We start from the raw sequence: 22,145 nt of genomic DNA, 5'->3' as shown, positions 1-22,145 counted from the left end.
CCTGAGGGCTGCACAAGAGCCCTGGGCTGTGGGAAGGGGGAGCTCACACCAATTGCCAAATCATCAGGAGCTAAACTCTAACCAGCTGCCCTGTCTCATACCTGAGACACTTGGAATTCAGCTCTGAATCCTCCTTGTTCGTGTGATTTTAAGTGAAACACCTTATTTCTGTGTTCCTGGGTTAAAGTCATGATATTCTTCTTTTATAAAATATGGGAAATATTCCTCAGCAATGTCTAAAGGAGTAGAACAAATGAATGCTCCCAAGTTCTCCACAAGGACTACAGTTCCAAAATTCCTTGCCAAAAACTGGTGTCAGACCATCAGATTCCATGATGAAATGAACACTTGCAGTAATAATGTGCCTTCCCTTCATACAAATTATTTTCCTATGACTGATAGAATTTCCCTTACATAGAAAACTCCCAGAACTGATATATCAGTATCTGAAAATGAGTCCAAAAGCAATCCCATCTGTGGCAGGAAATGTGGAAGTGGAGTTTATTTTAAAGGTGATTCCATTGGCTTTATCTTGCACCTTGGCTTTATTTTGCTCCCAATCATATAAATAATATTTTAGTTTAAAAAATGCACATCTTTTGTTTTCATATTCATTGGTAAAACTGCCAGCTTGTGAAATTTGGCAGAATGAACTGTGTCAGTGTTGCCATCAGGGAACATTACACTAACAAAGGAAGAAATGACAAAAAGGCCCCCCAACCACAAGACCTGTTTTATAATTCAAAAACAAGCTGTTATGAAAGACAGGGAAATTACTTTCTTTGCTGTTAAATATTTTGAAGGTAAAAAAAAAAAAATCAAGGCTAGGCTTGGCCAACCCAAAAACCCAAGATACAAAATGAGAGCCCAGTCCAGATTCAGCCATCATTTTGCCACCACCACTTACCAGTGCTGCCTTTCTGGCTGTTTCTTCTGGACTTCACAAATCAGAGCATTTCCACAGGAGTAAAGGAAGAAACCTCTGTGTTCCTCAGCCCCATGGAATGAGTCTGTATTTAGACTGGGTGGGCATCCCTGGCTGTGTCCAAGGCCAGGTTGGCCAGGGCTTGGAGCACCCTGGGACAGTGGAAGGTGCCCAGCCCATGGCAGGGGGTGGAAAATGATGATTTGTTTGGTCCTTTCCAACCCCACCCCATGCCATGAGTCTACACAAGATGGTTGGCCTGGGGCCTCCTGATGAACAGAAATTTGAGCTGTCAGATTTAATTTGTATTTTGTGAGTGTCCAGAAAAACATCAGGGGAGGGTACTACTGTCCTCATTCTAGAAATGCTTTCTCCAGTTGTGGAATAAAACAGGCAACAACCCCTACTCATCCCCTCACTCTGTCTGTGGTCTCACAAACCTCCTTCAAACTGGCACCAGAAACAGTGGCAGGAGACAAAAGGGAATTTTGCAAGTTATTCCATATCTCCTCTGAAGAGAAGGCTGAGATTTTCACGTTGTTGATTTCAGTGGTTTAATGTTTGCAATGTGGGGGGGGGAGGAAGAACAAAAAAAGAAAAGATAGTTGTGTTGCAATGCTAATGAGCACATTTGCAAGGCTCTGCCAGCAATGCTGAGCTTCAGCTCGCTTTTATTAGCCATTTTGGAAGATGTCTTAGTTGCAGTTGCACAAAAAGCATTGTCAGGACTTTTATATTTTCTCATTTTGAATACTGTGACATTACTTGGAGAGGGTCTGGTTCTGCAGCACATAAGCCAGTATCAGTATTGTATAATACAGCAGCTAGACTCATTTTGCAGTGTGATTACAAAACCCATCACTGTGAATTATACAGCAAGTTAAATTGGTTTCCACCTTCTGCAAAGCCAGAGTATTATCTTGCACAAATAGTATACAAATGTAGAAATAATACAAGTCCAACTTATCTGAAAGCTTTCATTGCTCACTCCATCAGTACTTTCTATTTTCTGCTAATGACACGTGCTGTGGTCTGAAAGCAAATTCTAGCAACAGTGAATGCTCTCACTTTTTACTTTTTACATTTTTATTTTGACTAAGCTTCAATTTACTAGAACATCCTGCTGCTGCTAAAACTTTCCAAATCTGAAAAAGAATTTTTCGAGCAACTTTTTCCATAGAATCACAGAGTGGCCCAGTTTGGAAGGGGGCTTAGAGCTCATCCAGTGCCACCCCAGCCATGTCAGGGACACCTTCCACTGTCCCAGGCTGCTCCAGCCCCAGTGTCCAGCCTGGCCTTGGGCACTGCCAGGGATGCAGGGGCAGCCCCAGCTGCTCTGGGCACCCTGTGCCAGGGCCTGCCCACCCTGCCAGGGAACAATTCCTCATTGCCAGGATCCCACCCAGCCCTGCCCTCTGGCACTGGCAGCCATTCCCTGGGTGCTGGCACTGCAGTTCTGATGAACTTTTGATGAACTTTCCAGTTCTCTTGATCAGAAGCACATGTGAATGTCTGCCACTAATGAACTTTTTTTTTTCTATTATTTATATTTTTCTATTAATTAAACAGCACCATCATTAGCTTCAGATTTTTCAGCATAATTTAAATACTGGATGAGTATTTAAATTCATATGAGTAACTCAGACTGTTCAGTCTTCCCTGGAAGAGGAAGGGAGCTTGGTGAATCTCACTCTCCTGGGTGAGCTGCATTTTCTAGTCCCTGAACACTGACCAGCTGAAAAAGAGCTACATGGTCTTAATGAACTTCCTAACATTATATTCCCAGTATTCCAGCTCAGGATAGATGTGGTGAAGAGAGGAGCAGGCAGAGGAGGAGAAACAGCCAAACAGCTCCATCAGACTGAAATTATAGCCCAAGAAATCCAGATACAGGAAAAGGCTACCTGCCAAAAATTCCTCCTGCTAGACAGACCTTGGGGAAGCTTTCTAAATCCATTTTTCAGTTCTAGAATCCCATGACCATGCAGGTTGTTAAAAAAAATTGCCACACACATTTGTAGGTAGATGTAACTGCATGGATGTAGGTAGAGCTGATTTATTTTTCTCTTTCTATTAAAATCAGCAGCTCCATCTCTAGCAGAGCTGTACAAATAGAGTTATTCCAAGCAGACTATTTTGCAGATATCCTGTCTGTTCTCCAGACTGAGAATTGTCACTGCTGTGCTGCCACAGAGCTGATGGGATTTGGAGTTGCCATAGTGTTAAATGTTTCTCCTGTGATCAGCAACTGCTGATTTAAATGGAAGTCTTGAGCCATTTTCTCTCCTCTGTGTTTCACAGTCATTTCAAAGTCATCATAGACAAAAAGGTGTAATGATACCAGGTAAAAAATGTATTTAGATGAGCTTGCTGTGATCTGATTTCAAGGTCAGAGCACACAAACAGCCTCTGCTTTCAGCTGCTGTAAAGGACAGGACACGCTGAGGACCTCCAGCCATCCGAGTTATATTTAATCAACATGTGCACACATTCCCTTCACAGTGCTTTCATGTTGAAAAGCCTGAGCTGAATTTTGTGTCCTTAGAATGTGCACAGAATTCCAGCTCCCATGGGTGCCATGATTTACTTCAGTGGCTGTGACAAACGATGTGAGGCACAGCCAGGTGAAGGCAGGCCAGGATCGATGGGGCTCTAAGGCACTTGGCACTTGTAAAAGATTCTGAATATTTACTTCTCAAATTTATCAGTATTAATAATTCTAATTTAATGCATTTTCATTGTCACTTGCAATGAGTCAGCTGCTAATTAAATGTTGTTGAAAAAGATGAATTACACGTTTACGTGCTTAAAAGGAGGGTCGCTAATATGTCTAAATCTAGATGTGAAATGTAGAACAGTATGATCTAATCCCCCTAAATACTGTTGTTATCCACAATAATTCTATGCTGAGTTAATTGTCATAAAAGAAGTACTACTGGAAAACTGAATGATTGACATTTAACCCTCTAAGTTGTATTGGTATAAATGTTATATTCAGACTACATAGAATTAGTTTGCAGAATTAATCATTTCCCTTCGTGGGGAGGCAATGACACAAGAAACAGCACATCTCCATTGACAGGTCAGAAATTCATTAATTCTTTTCCTCCCCTTTGCATTGTAGCTATTCCTGTTTAAAAGCTGCAGAAATGTCCAATTTTGAGCTCTGCCCAGCAGTAGTGACTCCCAGTTCTTTCTGACTGACAATGATGGGATTTCTGTCATGCTTTGCCTCTCCTACAGGGCCAGTGATGGGATTTTTTTCCTGGAAATCTTATTACTGAATGCACTGTCCTGGTCTCAGATGGAACTTTCAATCAGAAAGGCAATCAGAGGGTTTTCCATTTGTGAGTTTTCCTGCAAAAGAGCTCAGCTAAACACTCTCAGAGTGCCTTGCCCTGAACGCTGGGGTGGCCCCAGCCACTGCCATGGTCCATGTTCACTGCACCTTCCCTGGCTCCCAGCACTGGGATGCACACAGAAACTGGCTCAGTTCCCAAGCCCTTTCCTGTTTAAGCTGCTGTTGGATCTGCCATGGCAGTTCAGAGCAGCCTGGCACCCAGAGCAAGGGATGAGTAAGAGTGAGTTTGGTTTTTCTTGCGGTGAGTTACAGAAATACATTTGATTTCATTGAAATCTCCAGGATATCTCTTTTCCTACCATCCTTTCCTACCCCTTCACTGTTTAGTTCAGTGTTTTACCAAAAGTTTTAGATTCAGTTATTCAAAAGTGTTTTTGTTTATTGCAGTGTAACTTAAATGTATTGGGTACATAATGAATTTCCATAAAATCTTTATAATATATATATCAAAGGGGTATTAATGTATTAATTGCTCACAGACTACAGTCATTAAACCAAGCTGTGCTGCAGCTAAAGCAAAGTCAGCGTTACCATCTGAAATAAAGACAAAATTGGGGGTGATGTGTTAGGAATTCTTTGTAGAATAAATGTTTTTGAGGAGCTTTAAGTCAGTGGGTTGTTTTAACCAGCAATGCTTAAACAAAAATCATGTGAGGTTATTTTTCTGCATGGTGCAGTGAATCAGACACTCATAACTCCTGTGCTCCCATCACTGTCAAAAATCTGCAATCACTGTCAAAAATTGTTTCAAATATTCTCCTTTTTTTCAGTTTTTATTTTGTCTGTATTCAACTAATAAATAAATGATTTTGAAGAAACTACATTCCTCAAAAAACTATGAAGTTATTCCAGCAGATTCATTTCTGCAGTGCCCAGGTAAACCTGAAAGAAAAGCAATAACAAGAAAAGTATTTATAAAAATATATTTCACAAAGTAGGAAACAATACAGGAGTTTCTCTGAATACAATACATGGAGTAAATAAACAAACAATAATATAGCTTCAAAACAAAGTAGAAAATTAAAATGATTTGCATGTAATACGTAGGTTTCTTATACAATTGCTACTTCTAAATGGCAAGTTTGCATTACAAATTGAGTATGCTTGCAGCTTCTAGTGTTCTTTCTCTGTGTGCAAGAGCCCTGGTGCATCACTATGAATATTATAGAAAAAAATGCTAATAACAGAAGCAGTAAAATTATGTACACACTGGTTCCTGCTCTAATACAGTGGAGAACTATAAGCATGTTTTTTTTACTGTACTGTGTTATGTGTGGATTTCTAAAAGTCTATAGTTTAAATATTCACATGAACCAGTTTACTTCCAGCTGTTTGTGCTTGTATTAAAAACACCAGGTACTAGATTTATGAAGAAGATATAAAACTGTCAAAAGTTTTCTCTGGCAATGTTTAATTCCTGCCAGCATTCTCTTAAAATTCAGCTACTGCAAATGGACAGGGAACTGCTTTAACCTGCAACAATTTGTCATTTTTCTTTTCAAAATGTACATGTATGAAACATTCATTATATATAGAAAAAAAAAATTCTAACTGATATAATTTAGTTTTCTTCATAATCTTACTCTATAGATTATCAGTCTTAATAAATAAAAGCAGTAATGGACATCAATAAAATATTTATTTCAAAGATTAAACAAATAAATTCGATCTTTAGCAATAAAATCAGCAATTCTTTCATTTATGTAAGTCCATCCCATTTCACAGTTTTTTCTTTCAGAAGACGAAGCACAGGGTTGATCCTTCTTCTAGAAAAAAAGATCCTTTTGTGAAGCAAGGTTTTGCAGCCCTGCCTCTGAATCTCTACACATTAGTAGTATTTATTACCCATCACTGGAATGGATTAAGAACATGTGAATATTTTAAGGCTTGACACAATATTTAAAGATGATATTCAGTCTGTGGTGGCGTGGCCAACAATTACTGTATGTACAATGGATGGTCACTGCACAGTAGGAGCCAGTAGGAATTGGCAATGCTATTTCTGCTCAGCATTGCTAAGAAGACCAAGATATTGCTTTGAACATTTCTGTGGCGGGATCTTTGTTGGCAATGCAGAAACAAACCTTTAGCTTTACACATACTGGGCAGGAGCTACTGTTCAACAGCAAATCCCTGCAAGTCCATTTCCTAAGAGAGCACCAATTTCTTTTTTGTTCTTTTCAATTCACTGAAGATAATCAAAGATCCAAATCTCCATCTTCAGAGTGGTCAAGTGAATATCAAATATCCAAAGACTTCTAGACACTCCACATACTTTACTTCACACTCCACAAGACTTAACCTCCTAACATATACTTTTTTTTTTTTGGTTCAACATTACAATGTAGTTGATTTTATAGATGACTGGCGCTAAACTTGCCTCTAAAACAAAAAGCCACATTAGTTTTAACTAACAGCAGTGGCCCTAGAATATTACATGATCATTAAGTCAACAGGGAAAAAGTTTGTAATCCACTGTCAAGTTTCTTTGTCACTTTCTCCAACTGAGTAAAGTTCTCCAAGTCTTTTAAAGCGAGGACCCCATTCACTGAGGTAGTCAAAATTCTGGTCTGAGTCTGATGTGGAGGACTCCAAGGAGCTAAGGGAACCAGCTGCTGACCCCTTTCCTTCATAGCCATAAATCTGGATAGAGTCATATGGCGGAGCTGTGGGATCATTATCAGCTTCATGAAGCCTTACATTAATAAATTCATCAACATCAACACCATTAGGAACAGGTGCAAGACCCTGCCTGGGCATAAATTGAAGATCAGGCTTAATATCCTTACGAGGCAAAAATCCATTAATTCCATCTGGATTTTGCAAAGTTGCAATGTCAAAGGCTTCTGTGTCTTCCTCTCCACCTCCTTCGTCATCGTAGCGAATGATATTTTCCCTCACATCTTCATCATCTTTGATGATCAGAGGCTCATTCTTGTGTCTTCTTAGTGTCACAAACAGCACCACAATGACTGCAAAGAGAGCACCACAAGCTGATTAGGCAAAACATTTCCAACCCAAACACCACATGGTGAGTGCAGCTGGGGAAGGTGAGAGGTTGCTTTTTGTGGGACTGGGAGTAATAAGGGTGAAAAGTTGAAAGACCTATGACTTCAACCCCCTTTATGTGAAGGGAATTGGATCAGAAGCTCTGATTACTCATCTAGTCTTTGATTATCAGCTCATATTTACATCTGAAGCTCAATTTTATAGAAGCAATAAGATTTCCCATACTTCTAATTTCGAGCCTTGACTTTTCCCTTTGGAAGTGAAGTCAGGCTATCATTATTCACATAGTCTATAAAGAGCTACATAAGGGATGGTGTTTTCAAATATTAGAGAGTGTTTTTCTGAAAACATAGCCCTAATGGGAGAAGGAAATCAGTGTTTTTCCTACCTTCTGCAAGAGACTCCTATTCTATAACTAAAAAGAGAGTGAGAAAATAAGTGAGATAGAAAGAGCTCAGCTCAATTTCAGAATTGTGGACGCATAAAAAACTCTAGATGGGTTATGCTTGGTTTTGCAGTTTAATGCTTAAACCTCAGCATTCACTGATATACTGATATAAATCTCAGTCACAAAGTGAAGCTGCAAAGTGCAGAAATAGAACTCTCCTTTCACTGTTCTCTCCTTCACTTGCTTGATGTTATATACAAATGTCGTATGTTTTATTAAAATATACCACAGTGCTTATCTTGTAAAGCTTTACTGTCTCTTGTGCCATTACAATCCAGAATAAACTCCTAACAGAAATATACAAATATAAATATATATATAATGGAAAGAAATAAAGCTATAAGAAGGCATCCAAAGGAGGGAGCCCGGGCTGGGGAAGGGCCTGCAGGGGGTGGCTGAGGGCGTTGGGCTGGGTCAGCTTCAGCAGAGGGGCTGAGGGCAGAGCTCCCTGGGGCTGTAGGAACCCTGTGCTGCTCTGGGCCACGGACAGCACCCAGGAATGGGTGGAGCTGGGCAGAGTAGGTTTAGGCTGAGATCAGGGAAAGGTTCTGCTTCCCCCAGAGGTGCTGGCACTGCCCAGGCTCCCAGGGAATGGGCACAGCCCCAAGGCTGCCAGGGATGCACAGGGGGGATTGCCGGGGTGTCTGCAGGGACAGGAGCTGGGTCAATCCCTGTGGATCCCTTCCAGCTCAGGACATTCTCTGATTCCACGATTCACACAAGTCTTAGAATATACCACAGATCCATTTCCCATCAGGTGTAGCCCACACTGAGTTCACCTTGCTGCTCAACACCCCCATGTGATTTTCAGTTTCCCATTCCACACCTGTTTATTCTGTAACTCTTGTGTGTGACTACTTCAGAACAGGACTTTGCTCTCTCTGCTTCTGTCCAGCTCTTAGGACATGAGAGTCCTACTGCCTGTGGCATTCACATTCTCTGAAAAAAATCCCTTTGCCCAGGATTTTTCTCCTGGAAAGCCAAGAGGCCTCAGAGAAAAGGAAAACAATTCTTCTCATTTGCTTCTCCTGTGTTGTGCTCATGTGGAATGTGTTTGGAGATTGTTTACCCACAGGTGATTGTTCCATTACATTCTGCTGTGAGTTGTTTTCACTTTTTGGCCAATCAGGGCCAAGCTGTCTCTGGAAAGAGTCAGGAGTTTTCATTATTATCTTTTTAGCATTTAGTGAGTATCCTTTCTGTATTCTTTAGTATAGTATAGTATTCTTTAATATAATATAGTATAATAAAGTAATAAATTAGCCTACTGAGAACATGGAGTCAGATTCATCATTCCTGCCTTTGTCGGGGCATTCCCTGCAAATCCAATAACTACTGCTGCTGCACGTAGTGTTGGACTGGACTGTCCCTCCTCCTCTCTGAACCCCACACCTCCTCAGAGCTGGCAGAACCAGGGAATTTGTGACATGGGCCGTACTGCAGGCCAGGCCATGCTGCGGGCCAGGCCATATGGCAGGCTGTGCCACAGGCCAGGCCATGCTGAGGGCTGTACTGCAGGCTGTGCCACGGGCCAGGCTATGCCACGGGCCAGGCTGTGCCATTGGCTGGGCCGTACCGCAGGCCGTGCCATGGGCCGGGTTGTACCACAGGCCAGGCCATGCTGAGGGCTGTACTGCAGGCCATGCTGCAGGCCAGGATGTGCTGCAGGCCATGCCGCAGGCTGTGCCATCGGCTGGGCCATACTGCAGGCCATGCCACAGGCCAGGCCATGCTGTGGGCTGAGTTATACTGCAGGCTGTGCCATGGGCCAGGCCATGCTGTGGGCCGGGCTGTATCGGAGGCCAGGCTGTGCCGCGGCCATGCTGAGGACTGTACTGCAGGCCATGCTGCAGGCCAGGCTGTGCTGTGGGCCATGCTGCAGGCCGTGCCATGCCATGGGTTGGATTGTACTGCAGGCCATGTCATGGGCTGGGTTGTACTGCAGGCCGTGCCACAGGCCAGGCAGGCCATGCCATGGGCCATACCACTGGCTGTGCCACAGGCCAGGCTGTGCCATTGGCTGGGCCGTACCACAGACCGTGCCGCGAGCACTCACCGAGCAGCAGGATGATGCAGGCCAGGATGGCAATGAGGGCGCCCATGCTGAGCCCGATGGGCAGCACGTAGGCCTCGGCGTTGCAGGACTGCACGGTGCCGTCGCTGCTGCAGCCGCACACGCGGATGGTCAGCGTGCCCGTGCTGCTCATGGGCGGCGTGCCGCTGTCGCTGATGACGATGGGCAGCAGGTACACCTCCTGCTTCTGCCGGCTGAAACCGCTGTGCTTGGCCAGGATGCTCAGGGTGTTATCTGCAAGGCAAAATCTCAAGCTGCATCAAGGGAAATCTAGGTTGGAAATTAGGAAAAAGCTTTTCACAGAAAGGGTGATAAAGTTCTGGAATGGCCTGCCTGGGAAGGTGGTGGAGTCACCATCCCTGGGTGTGTTAAAAAAAGCACTGGGTGCCATAGTTTAGTTGAGGTGTTGGGGCTGGGTTGGACTCGATGATCTTTAAGGTCTCTTCCAACTTAGTCATTCTGTGAAATCTGTGAAAATGGCAGCATCTCAGCACACAGCTCTTCCTCAATGCCCTCAGGAACCTCAGCACAAAGGTTCTGTGATCTCGTGCCAGCAGCACGTGGCACAGAAATGCCTCCCCTTTCTGTCCAGCTGCCTCCAGAAGGGCAATATATGCATTTTCTTGTGTGATAAGAAGATCATGATGCCTTATTTCTCCTCTGCATACAGCACTACAGATATCTTCCCATCATGATTCACCACTTTTGTTTCAAGTCACACAGTCATAAAAATCCAGCCAGTAAAACAAGAGAGAAACGAGATGTTAAAGAAACCCAGACTTAAAGCATATTCACCAATTAACACAAATCTTCCTTGCCTTACAACCACAAACTACACATTTTCCACTGCTATAAAAGATTTTTCCTTTTTATATAAAGACAAAAGAAAAGCTAAATGCATTAAAAGTTGTGGGCATAATTTTAAGAGATCTAAACATTTATTTGACCTCAATGAAGACAAGAGAGCAAACCAGGCTGTATCTCCCATGGAGGCAGACAGGAAATGAGTCTAGGACATCTTACCTCTGCACACATATGCAGAAAGTTAATTTTGGAAATATAAAGAGGCATCTGACTTCATGGCATCCTACACAGCCATAGAGTTACCCAGTCAAATCTCTCAGAGTCACTCAGTTCTCAGTTCACCAAATGAATGCAAGTTGATTTTTATAAAGGTAATCATACAGATTTTAATTTGCATAGTTATAAAAATCACAGATTCTAGACAGTTATAAACACACACATATCAGATATCAATAATCTTGTATGTGTGATAATGCTCAGGTATAAACCATGATTTGTGCCATGTCAAATTTACAGAAAATTCTGATTTCTTTATATACATAAATAATCTGTAACTTTTAACTCTTTTATTCTGTGGAATAAAATAATAGTTCAATATTAGGGATTATACTAACAGAGTGCATGTTGACTTGCACTAGTTTGCTGTTTGTGTTTTGTTTAAAAAAAGTGATTCAGAGGAACAGAGAAGAGTAATGTGTGTGTGTGTGTGTGTGTGTGTTGCTGTGGAATCCAATGACAATTTAAAAATAAAGCTGCACTTCTTGTTTGGAAGAAGGAGTTGAGGTTCATTTTCCTGATGCATCATGAACAAAAGAAAGCCTCCTGATATTTTATGCTCTAAAATAGACACGTGCAATGCTAAATGTCATTGCATGGAAGGAAGGAAAACACTGGGAGTGCTCATATGACAATAGGCTTCTCCTGAAGATCAGGTCCCTTCCCACACAAACATTCTGTGATTCTATCATTTTCTATCCCTTCCACAGCAGAATCACCTACCAATCACGTTTACTTGGCCTAGAGAGGTTCTTCCTATAATTTATATTGCAGATGATGTAAACATTTCAGCATTCTTCATAAATTTAGATTATGCAATACGTGAAGGTCAATCTGAAAATTAACTCCTTCATAAAACAGAATAAATATGGTCACTTTGCAGAACAAAAAGGATTCCCAATTTTTTTTTTCCACAGAAAACCTGAGGTTTTATCTATTCCAGTTGGAAACAGTCACATCAAAACTGATGGCACCCTGGAGCTAAATAAATAGTCTAGTTCTTCCTTGTGCCCTTTTTAAAATGAAAGGAAGCATATGTGTTTACTGAAGACAAATTTCAGGTATAAGCTCTTAAGAATTCTGACAACTCAAATAGGCCCAAAGTCCCTGATGACACCTGTGCCACATGTGCCAGAGTGCTGCAGTGGAAAATCACGTGTGTTTGAAGCCAATAATTAACACACATTTGGAAGTGAACAAACCCTGCACTCCTGCTTGGTTGGGTGTGCCAGAGGTGTTAACACATGTGTCCAAGTTAAACCACTTCCTTGTTCTCTGCAGGGAAAAAGGGAAAAGTTATTTTGGGAAAATGATCCTGTAGCTCAGTTTACCTGAATATGGGTGTGTAGAGCTTTACCAAAGTAAGAGTGACTACATGATGTGCAAAAGTTCCTTTTTTGATGTGATAGCCTTCTTTTCCCCCTCAGTGCCCCTCCCTGTTTTCAAATACTGGAAAATAAATTCACCTGTCTGCTGTCATTCTCCTGCAAAATTAAAAATATCCCAGCATAAGCAGCATCCTTAATCCTTTTGCTTTAACCTTTCAAAAGAGAAAATAACTATGTGGTGCTCCATTTCCAGCTCTTTCTTTGAGACAAATCCTACTCAGAGGTGTCACATCTGTAGTCATTTATTTGGAACTCCAGAGACTTTTACAGTTCTATAGCACAGTGCTCTAAAATCTGTACTGATACAGGCTGTTCCTTCCTGTGAACCTGCTGCAGTCCTTCTCTGCCCAAGCTGGAGCAAAGGATTGATTGCTGAGCCCAACAGCCCTGCACTTTACAGATATGCAAAAGAGGGAAGGCACCTGCTTTAGGAAGGAACTAAAAAAGAGAAGCTGCACTTGTTGGGAACAGCTTCAGATCCCTTCCGTCCTCCTGAGACACTCACTGCCATCCTGTCTGCTGCAGAAAATTCTAATAAGCCAAAAGCAGAGCATAACCAAGTAAAAAAAGGAAGCATGTACTCCAAAGAGAAGGGGGCAGAAAAAGCAAGAGGGGGGAGAGATGGAGAGAATAAAGTGTCCATCAGTGAAGCTTTTCTGAGTGTAAGAAACCAGCTGGTTTCTTGATTCCTGGTTGGAATTGATAACCACCATGGTTATCAATTTGAGTTCAGAAGTAATGAGAGACAGCAAAAGAGATGCAAGGTATTTGGGATATTAACTGGTAGTTAAGTGCAAAGTAAGTTGCAAAGGTTGGTCAGAACTATTCAGAAGAGATGTCAAACAAGGAGAAGAGAATAACTTTCTTTTCCTACAGATGACTTGTTTGGTTGGTTTTTGGTTTGGTTGGGGGTTTTTTTGTTTGTTTGTTTGCTTGATTTTTTTAAGAAACCATGTTTGACTAAAAGTGAACATGTTATGCCTGGAAAGAAAAGAAACTGACAAGCAGAACATAAAAAAAGCAAAATGAAATGACCAAATTGTTTTGCCAATGGGTGGCAAGTCCTCCAGTTGACTTAGGAATTTTGTTTAGCAATAAATTCTTTCCCCTTCATTGCTATGTCTTAAAATAAATATACCTTGGTGTTGCTGGAGATGTGGAAGAACAATGACTCCCTGGGTTGACATTTTAGTTGCTTCCTAGAACTTGAAGATAAATCCTGGCAGCTGATCAGCAATAAACTCAATTTGTCTGATTTGCTTTCTCCTTTCTGGACATTCCAGAAGGAGCCTCCTCCAGGAACAACCTGGATGAATGAATTTGGCAGTAGGTGCTCAGCAGGAGAGGGGACAATCACATTCCCTTATCTTCCCAATTAACCCACTGATCCTTCACTACAGCACTGCTCAGGCTGTTTATTTATCCATGGTACTTTCAGCAAAACAAGGAAAAGCACATGCAGAAAAGCCCCAAAGCTCCTTGCTCACAGAGCTCTGAGCTGTCTGCCATAGGCACAGAACCACTGAGAATGTTCCTCCAGCTAGAGAGGCACATCCAGGAGGGGCTCTGACATTCTCCATCAGAATGAATCTCCAGGAATTCTGTGCCCTTCTGTGGGGAAGGGGCTGGAGAAGTTCATGGGAATGCCTGAGCCCTGTGAAATCCCCTCTCCCTGGTGATGTGCCCACCACCCAGGATGGACCAGGAGCTGCATCCTGTCCTGCAGCCTTCAGGAACGGTGTAAAATCTTAATAACTCTCACAGCATCACTGTCAGGTCAGAGGAACACAGCTCTGGGCATGTACAACTACAGCTCAGAGCAGGAGCTCACTTCTACCTTTTTTACATATAAAAACCCTGGTGGCTCAGCTCCCTGGCTGACTCTCAGACTCTGAAATTTACCAGCAGATTTTCGAAATAACCATGAAAGGGACTGTTTTGGGAATATCCCTCCCAGCTGGAACAAAGGATGACAATGCAGAAGGTCTTTAAAAGATGTCCAGTGTGGTTTCCAGACAAAGGTAGTTTGCATAACCACAGCAATTACCCCAGGGCCCAGTGCTTTCTGCACATTCCCCAGCTGTTCTCAAATCTCCCAGATCTCTTTTGAGGCTCAGGGATGAACGATTTTGAAAAAAAATGTAAATGCAATCATTTTAATACAAAGCTACTTCTGGATTTTCTGGACACCATTGACTTTAACAGCATCGACAGCAATCAGGATGTGAAATTAGCAGGCAGGAGTCAACTCCTTCATCTCCCACTTTGTGCAAGAATGTATCTTGCAATTTTAAACCAGACAATAAAATAACAGAACAAAAGTAAAAATCAGAAGCAGTGAGTTTGCACTTAAGTGTCATTTTCTCTGCACACTTTATTGCAATTCTTTAATTCCCTTGCAGTCTCTCATATGCTGAGATCAGTGGAGTTCCCTGCTGTGCCACCTAACACCTACAGAATTCTGCCTTTCTTTTTTTATCCCTTTTATAATGTCCTCAGAAAGATCAAATAATTAATGGTATTAAGGACTTTGTGGTAGAAGTTGTTATCTATGCTGGATATATTACTTATGTGAAGAAAGAATTTTAATTGGAAACTCTGCAGCTGGAAACAGCAGAATGACAGAAATATACATCTCTTCCTGTTTATTAGACCTATCATTCTGTGTACATTTTAAAATCTGAGATTCTCTGTAAAATAGAGTCACAAGTAGAGGAGCAGCAGGAATATCCTTACTGTGATACTCCCTGCTTTTTCTGATAAGGAAAAGATAGGGACAGCGCATTCATCTCCAATCTCTCTTCAAAAGTAGCATCTATTCTTAAATAAAAACCCCAAACTTGAAATAACCAAGCAATTGAATTATTATCATCAAGGTTTCAGTGGAAACTAGCAAAATACAGGCAGAAAACCAGAGCACATGACATTTGAAGGAATGTGAGCTCTAGAACACTCAGCAACCAGCTGCAAAGGCACTAGAAAAGAACATTCAAGAGAGTGCTGATGCCATTTCAGCTTTGTATAACCATTAATAACCATAATTAAAATGCATGTGCATCTTCTAATAGTTAATATTCACTAGTGGAAACCTTACAATGTCAAACACAGATTTTAAAAAGCTCATTTCAAAATTTGGTATTTTTGTTTTTCTTCAGAATTCAAACTTAATTCCAGAGAAATGGTGGATGATAGGAAGATTCCAATCCCCTTTTTAGAGCCTGAGAATAAAACTGTCAAGAGATACAGAGGTGTCTCAAATAGGCATTGTATAAGACACCCTAATCATTATTCTTTTTGAATATTATTTCAGTCATACTTACTTTCTACGAAAAGATTTACAAACACCACCTTTTTAGATTGGTAGGATTTCACTGCAGGAAAAACCCAGTGACTGCAGCCCAGACAAGTCACTGCCCACAGTCCCACGTGTGCTAATTCTCTTGTTTTGAAATTCCTCTCTTTTCCTTTTGCAATCACAAAATCCCTGGGAAAGAATAGTCCTGATGTCTTTTCTGAATGACCACAAGAACAGAAGTGACAACTCCAAGCACACCCTCATCCATGCTCACCTTTTAAAAAGCCACTGCTCACAAACAGGCCCTGAGCTGAAAAACTGATTTATGTGTCTCAAGCTCCACTTTGGTACAAGTTGGAAGCATCAGTTTCCTGCTTCCAAAAGAATGAAATTAATATGCTTTATGAGAAACCCATGTAAGGCAGATTTTTTTTATTTTTCTGCCTTAGGCTGAAACACATTTTAAAGGAATATTTGATTAAAAGGGTACAATTATAAGTTTGTATGTTATAAATTTGGCAATAGTTAGTAGCTAAAAAAACCCCCTATTTTTACATTAGAACTGCTATCACAATTTTGTTTCATGATTAAACTTAGTGTTTTCAACATGGCTGTATTTATAAAAAATACATTTTTATGATAGCATATATATATTTATGTATATTAATATATCTATATATACAACTGTGTCATGTATTTTTACAGCTGTATCAGGCCTTCCTTGATGACTGTCTCAAACAAAATCCTGTTGAGCTCCAGTTTACAAGAAAAAGGACCCCACCCTCTTTGTGGTAAAGACATAAATATTCAAATATTCTATTCAAACAGAAGGCTTACAAAATCATCTGAACAAAAAGAGATTTTTTACAGTATATTTTTGCTGATTTTGGATGGCCAAACCATAAGGGCACTGAAGCCTCCACAGGTATTCCAAACTGACCTGCTTTTCACAAATGTCAATAATTCGTGATGTGTTCAAAAAAGCAAATTAATGATTGCTATCAAATTTGATAGCAGACATCAGGGTCAGAAGAAAAAACTTTTTGTCATAAAAATTCAGCTGATTGATCAAATTCTCTTTCCTGCCCCATAGCAAGTTGCATTCCATACTGGCATATTTAATGGCAATTCACAAAGCATTCCTATGACAAATTAACGAACACTTGAATGATTTTGGGTTTTTTATAGACCTGAACTTTCTGCAATCTCCCTTAAAACACCAATAAGAACATAGGGAAAGAAAAAGTATTTAGTGTGAGAAAATGTATTGGTAGAAGAATAATTGGAAAATGTCATATATTTTATATCTTTGATTATTTTCTCCTCTTTACCAGTTGGCTTAAATAATAACAGTTTATGCCAGAACTGAGCAGCTGAATCAACTAATGAATAAAAAAACCTAAACACATTTCCATGTAGTCCTTTGCAGAAATAAAAAGTACTGCTGGGAGTTTTGAATCATGAGCAAAGTAATATTTAATCGTGTATACATCATTCTCATATGTTAAAATTTCTTGGAAAGGGGAATAATTATGTTAGTGCTGCTGTGTAATACAGAACTTGTAGTAAATAAATTCTTGACAGAAGGGGAAAAAAAAAGCCAGACAAATTAACAGCAAAGTGATGATGAATAAGCATTTCCTCCTACCTTTTTCCTTTGAAAATGTGAACTTTAGATAATAGTCTGTATAATTTCTAGTTCTATTCCTTTGGAAAAGTCTGAACTTTAGATAATTGTCTCTTAAGTATTCTAAAACTTTCCTTTGACCTTTAGGCCAGCAGAGCTATAATCAAACATAACTATATGGTCCCTTGCAGTCTAGCAGCAACTCCTGTATTTTGTACCTTGGTTTTTTAACTCATTGAAGAAAGGACAGAAAATCCTGGCTGAGGAAATAATGATGTAGAACACATTGAGTCTGAAATAATACCAGGTTTTTTGTTACTGGAGTAGAGAAATAATTAGGAGATGGTACCTCTCTTTCTCTTTTCAATTTACAGACACACAGAGCAAGTCAAAGCAGGAAATTTTGGGTTCTGGATTTGTTTAAGTTCCACCTTGTCTGAACTGGACCCAGCATATCTGACTGAACCTCACTCACTCTGGTTTGTCTGTTCATCTCTCCCAAACCCCTTGAGAGGAATAGTGGATTTGTCTTTACAAACAAGCTGTGGGTCTGCTGGGATATAAAACCAGCACTGGGAGATAAAAGAAACAATGGGAAGGATTCCACTGATTGATGAATGGAAAAAGATATTTGCTTTTACAAATAAGCTTTAGGTTTGCTGATAAATGAAATTAGACGTTAAAAGATGAAAGAAACAATGGGGAAGAAAAACTCCTGAATTCCATAAGAATTAAAAATTAAAAGGGAGGGTTCTACATTAGAGGGAAATCTTTGGTATCAGGTGTATCAGGAAGTCTGAACCTCTCAAGTACCACAGACAAGAGGGAAAGAGAGAAGGGAAATGTGGCTGGAAATTGGGATATAAAGGGAGGCTGCATCCTCCAAAAATTGGAGAGACCCCAGGGGAATGCCCCATGGCCTCTCCCTCTATTCAAATAAAGAAAAAGGACTCCTCTGTCTCCTTTTTGGCCATAAACCTCTGGTGTTTGTGGATTAATTTTCCTAGCACCCTGCTGCCACTTGGGCTTGGCACTCCCATAAAGGGAAGCAAAGCCAGGCCAGTGAGGGTGTGAGATGAGCTGAACCAGGCCTGGTTTTGCCCCTCCTGTGTCTCTCCTGCATGCCAGCAGGCAGTCACCAAGCTGGTTACCAATAATGCCACTGCTGTGACATGTTTGCTCCATTCAGATCACACCACTGCATGGCACGTGCATTGAATGGCACATCTGTAAAGTGTAAGAATGAATGCAGGTTGCCAAGCTCTGGTTTAGAAAAAGAGATGAAATGGCTGTCAAATGTGCTCAGCATTAAAAATACATTATTAACACAGTAATTTGCATAAACTGATGGATCATTTTTGAAATCTACATACTCTAGTTCATTTTATTCTGTTGTTATTTTAACCAAAAAGTTTCAGAAAGTGATAGGGTGTTTTACAGCACTTTGATAAAATAATGCCTATATTTTGCATTTGAACCAAAAACTTTCCAGTACTATATTACCAGATTCCAACAAAAATACTGCAAGGATAAGTAAAAAAGCCAAGATATCCCAAGGCTGTGCCATCTGCTTTTCTTTGGAGGGATAATGGATTCTCAATCTTTCTATGAATACCTACTTAACAAATGCAGTGAGGGAGGAGAAGTTGGTGGCAGACAGGGATCTGAGCCCCTCAGGCCACAGTGACAGGTACAGCTTTAAACATTACCCTGACTGCTGTTCTCTTCTGTGTAGGGCTTAATCTCCACCAGGTTCAGTGAAATTCAGAAATCCAGTGCAATTCAGGTGATGGAAAAGTTCCAAGAATTCCCAGCCATGTTCTTCACCTTCCTCCAATTCTTACATCAGTGACTTCCAGGTCTGCCAAAGTTCACAGACCTGGGGACTATGAAGACAACCATGGATGTTTGAAGTGAATCTTTCTTTCTACAAAACTCTGAATATCACAGTAAAAACCATTAAACTTAAGTAGGGATCTTTTGGGTCTTAGATGTGATGTGTTCTTGCCATTTAAGTAATTTAATATCCACTTCTCCATGCCATGATTATCACCTTTTCCATTCCAATTCTGTGCTGAATGTACACAGGGGCTTGGTAGGAATTTAAAGCAATTTACCAGTAAATCATACACCAGCCCTTAAAAACTAAATCTGTAATCACACCTATCAAACATATTGAAGTTTTGTTGCAAAGGTAAAAGCCAAATTCCAGCCTTACTAGTTTACTTCTATTATGCCACTTACTTTTTACATAATGTCCACTTTGAAATACAGCAGCAGAAAGCAACCAGCAGACTATAAAACCAGCAACCAGTATTTATTGGAATGCTGCCTTTTTGTACTGGTGTAATAAAGGTCTTGTCAGCACTTCCATTACAAAATGCCAATTTTCAGAGGTTTATAACTCTGACATAACAACTTCCTATGAAAAGAAATTTAGAATGTGGACTCTCTGCCAAAGAGCATTGAAAGTTAAATACAGCTTACGTTGGTCAGGGCATTTTAAGTCAGAAAATAAATTAAAAACAATTCTGACTTAACATTTTCTTGAGCTGGTGCCACTGAAGGAAAAAAATGTGGCTTTGATAGTAAAAAGTGCCAGATCCTGCAGTTCTTATACACGCAGAACTCCCTTGAAGTTCCCTGAGAACAATTTCTGTGAGAGCCCTGAAAGGAGTGCCATTATACATTTTTGTAAATGTCATCAAGAGTTATATTAGCTTTTTGTAATTTGAAAGACTGAAATGTTATGGTGTAACATTGCCCCTGGGCACACAGGCAGCATGATAATGACTTTGGGAAGACATTCTGATATGCAGATTACATATAACAATAACAATTTGTTATCATCAGACCATTAATGGCAGTAATTCAGGCTTCTGCCTCACACCCAAAGGATTCACACATGCCCTATTACAGGCACACCTCTAAGAGAGGATGTCATTCCCATGGGGAAAACTCATGGCCTTTTGAAATGCAGGGAAGAGCAAAAGGCATCCAGAGAAGGGATTCCAGTGAGTGAAAAAAAACATTTATAGAGTGGAATAGTTTGAAAAAAAATTCAAATGAAACATCCCAGATACTCTTTGGAATGTTTCTGGACAGCATGCAAACATTACAAGGAAAAAACCTGGAATAGCCACAAGTTCCAGACTGGGATACACAGCTGGATCATGGAGAAGCACAGCAGGAGCACACACACATCTGAATTTAGATTCCAAGGCCTGGACATACTGCAAGACCCTGCCTTTGCTCTGTACAGGGTGGGACACAACACAGAACTTGGAAAGAAGCAGCCAGGGAAAGATGTCAGCACTTGAATTCTGCCTCACCACAGAGATGTTACAAAGTCAGTGCTAATATAGGTGAATATTATGACTATATATGTTAATATATTAGAATATAATGAATATGTATGTTCATATATTATGAATATATGAAACCACAGCACCAGTTCAGAAGTTGTTCAGAGTTCTCATGGAATCACAGGTTGAGTGAGGTTGGAAGGGACCTCCAGAGGTCACCTGATCCAACCCTGCTCACCACAGCTGCCCAGAGCCCAGGACCTTGTCCAGCTGCCTTCTGAATATCTCCAAAGATGAGAGTTCTAAAAATGGTAAAACATTTGTGTTCACAATTGAAATATAACTGTGACAAAAGAAAAGGCATCTTATTCAGTGTTTCTTTTCATCCCATGAAGAGAAGTTATGGGGTATAAATATATAAAGAATCTGTAAGCCAAGAGAACAACTTGCAAATGGTTCCTTGTTATCTTCTAATTGTCATGAAGAGTCTGAAAAAGTACAAGTGAAGTGTTTAGGCAGAAGCTGCAGTAAAAATACAAAGCATGATCACATAAAAATATTAGAAGAGATGGGGATTCTACTGGCAGAGGAAAATACATCTCATTATGCCAAAAAAACCTCTGTGATCACGCAGAAAAAACATATAAAGTTTAAAAAATATAAAAAGGTGAGCAGAAAAAAACCCAGTAGATACTTTGAGAAAGTTATGTTTCCTTACCAGGGGAAAAAATTATGAAAAATAATTTGAGTTTAGAAAAAGCTATGGTCTATATATGAATTTTTGAAGCAAGTGGTTCTGCTAGACAGACTGTATTAGAACTCTATAAAGTTTTTAGCAAACACATCTTTTGATCTTGCCTGTTAGCACAAAAAAGGCACAAAACAAGAAAAAGTTGATTTGTCAGGATTCTTTTTCCTCTTTAAAAATAGAAAATATTAGTGTAAAGAAGCCATAAAGATGATACAGAAGGAGATGTCAGGGGTAGAACTGAGTCTCAACTACCTCCCATTGTAGTCAGTATTGCAGCTTATATCAAAGCTGCCAGCTGCCATCAGACTGGGCTCCACCATCTCCTCCCCTGACAATTCCTCATATTTCCTGTCTGGGACTTCCAGAAGAATCCAAAATGCCCCTCCCTTAGAGCACTCCTGAAACTCTCAGCCTTTACCAGCCCCACTGCTCACAGCTCTGCAGTGTTTGCACAGCACAATGGCAGCACAGTGATTAAATGCTTTATCCAAATTCATAGAGGAAAGCCACAGCCAAGCTAAACAGAAATGTTCCAAACTCCTGAACAATTCCTCAATCAAAAATCCATCACTCCTGTAGAGTGCTCTGAGATCACAAGGTCTTAATCTCTGTTGGGGGAGCACTGTATGGTTTACAGGAGGGTCACAGGTAATGGATGAAAAGGTTATAGAAAGTGACAGGACCCAGCTAAGCAAGGTTAGGGAGCAACAAGTTGGAAAAGCGTACATGAATCAGTTTTATTTTGTATTATTTCCAACAAGCTCTCTTTTAGCTTCAGTTTTAGGTTAGACTGAATGTGAGTTTCATAAAGCAAGAAAGCCAGAAAGTTTTATGAAAGTGATGCGAAATTGTTATGTCATTAAAGAGAAGAAAAAATTCAGT

At 40.4% G+C, this 22,145-nt stretch overlaps 1 protein-coding gene across 2 annotated transcripts in view; it reads right to left on the bottom strand.

Annotated features, from left to right (window-relative positions):
- Nucleotides 1-5,194: 5,194 nt before the first annotated feature.
- The window catches only part of CDH8 (cadherin 8), a 163,548-nt gene continuing 146,597 nt past the window's right edge, over nucleotides 5,195-22,145 (bottom strand). For both annotated transcript variants that reach the window (XM_077185236.1, XM_077185237.1), the window contains 2 exons: nucleotides 9,800-10,051; nucleotides 5,195-7,258 (listed from right to left, as the gene is read on the bottom strand). In XM_077185236.1, coding sequence (XP_077041351.1) covers nucleotides 6,765-7,258; nucleotides 9,800-10,051 — 746 coding nt within the window. In that variant the 3' untranslated portion in view covers nucleotides 5,195-6,764. The remainder of the gene's footprint in view (nucleotides 7,259-9,799; nucleotides 10,052-22,145) is intronic.

Source organism: Agelaius phoeniceus, chromosome 12 (genome assembly GCF_051311805.1).
Source record: "Agelaius phoeniceus isolate bAgePho1 chromosome 12, bAgePho1.hap1, whole genome shotgun sequence".
Lineage (NCBI taxonomy): Eukaryota > Metazoa > Chordata > Aves > Passeriformes > Icteridae > Agelaius > Agelaius phoeniceus.
The sequence above is the reverse complement of the archived record's forward strand: the minus strand, read 5'-3'. Positions and strand labels throughout refer to the sequence as shown.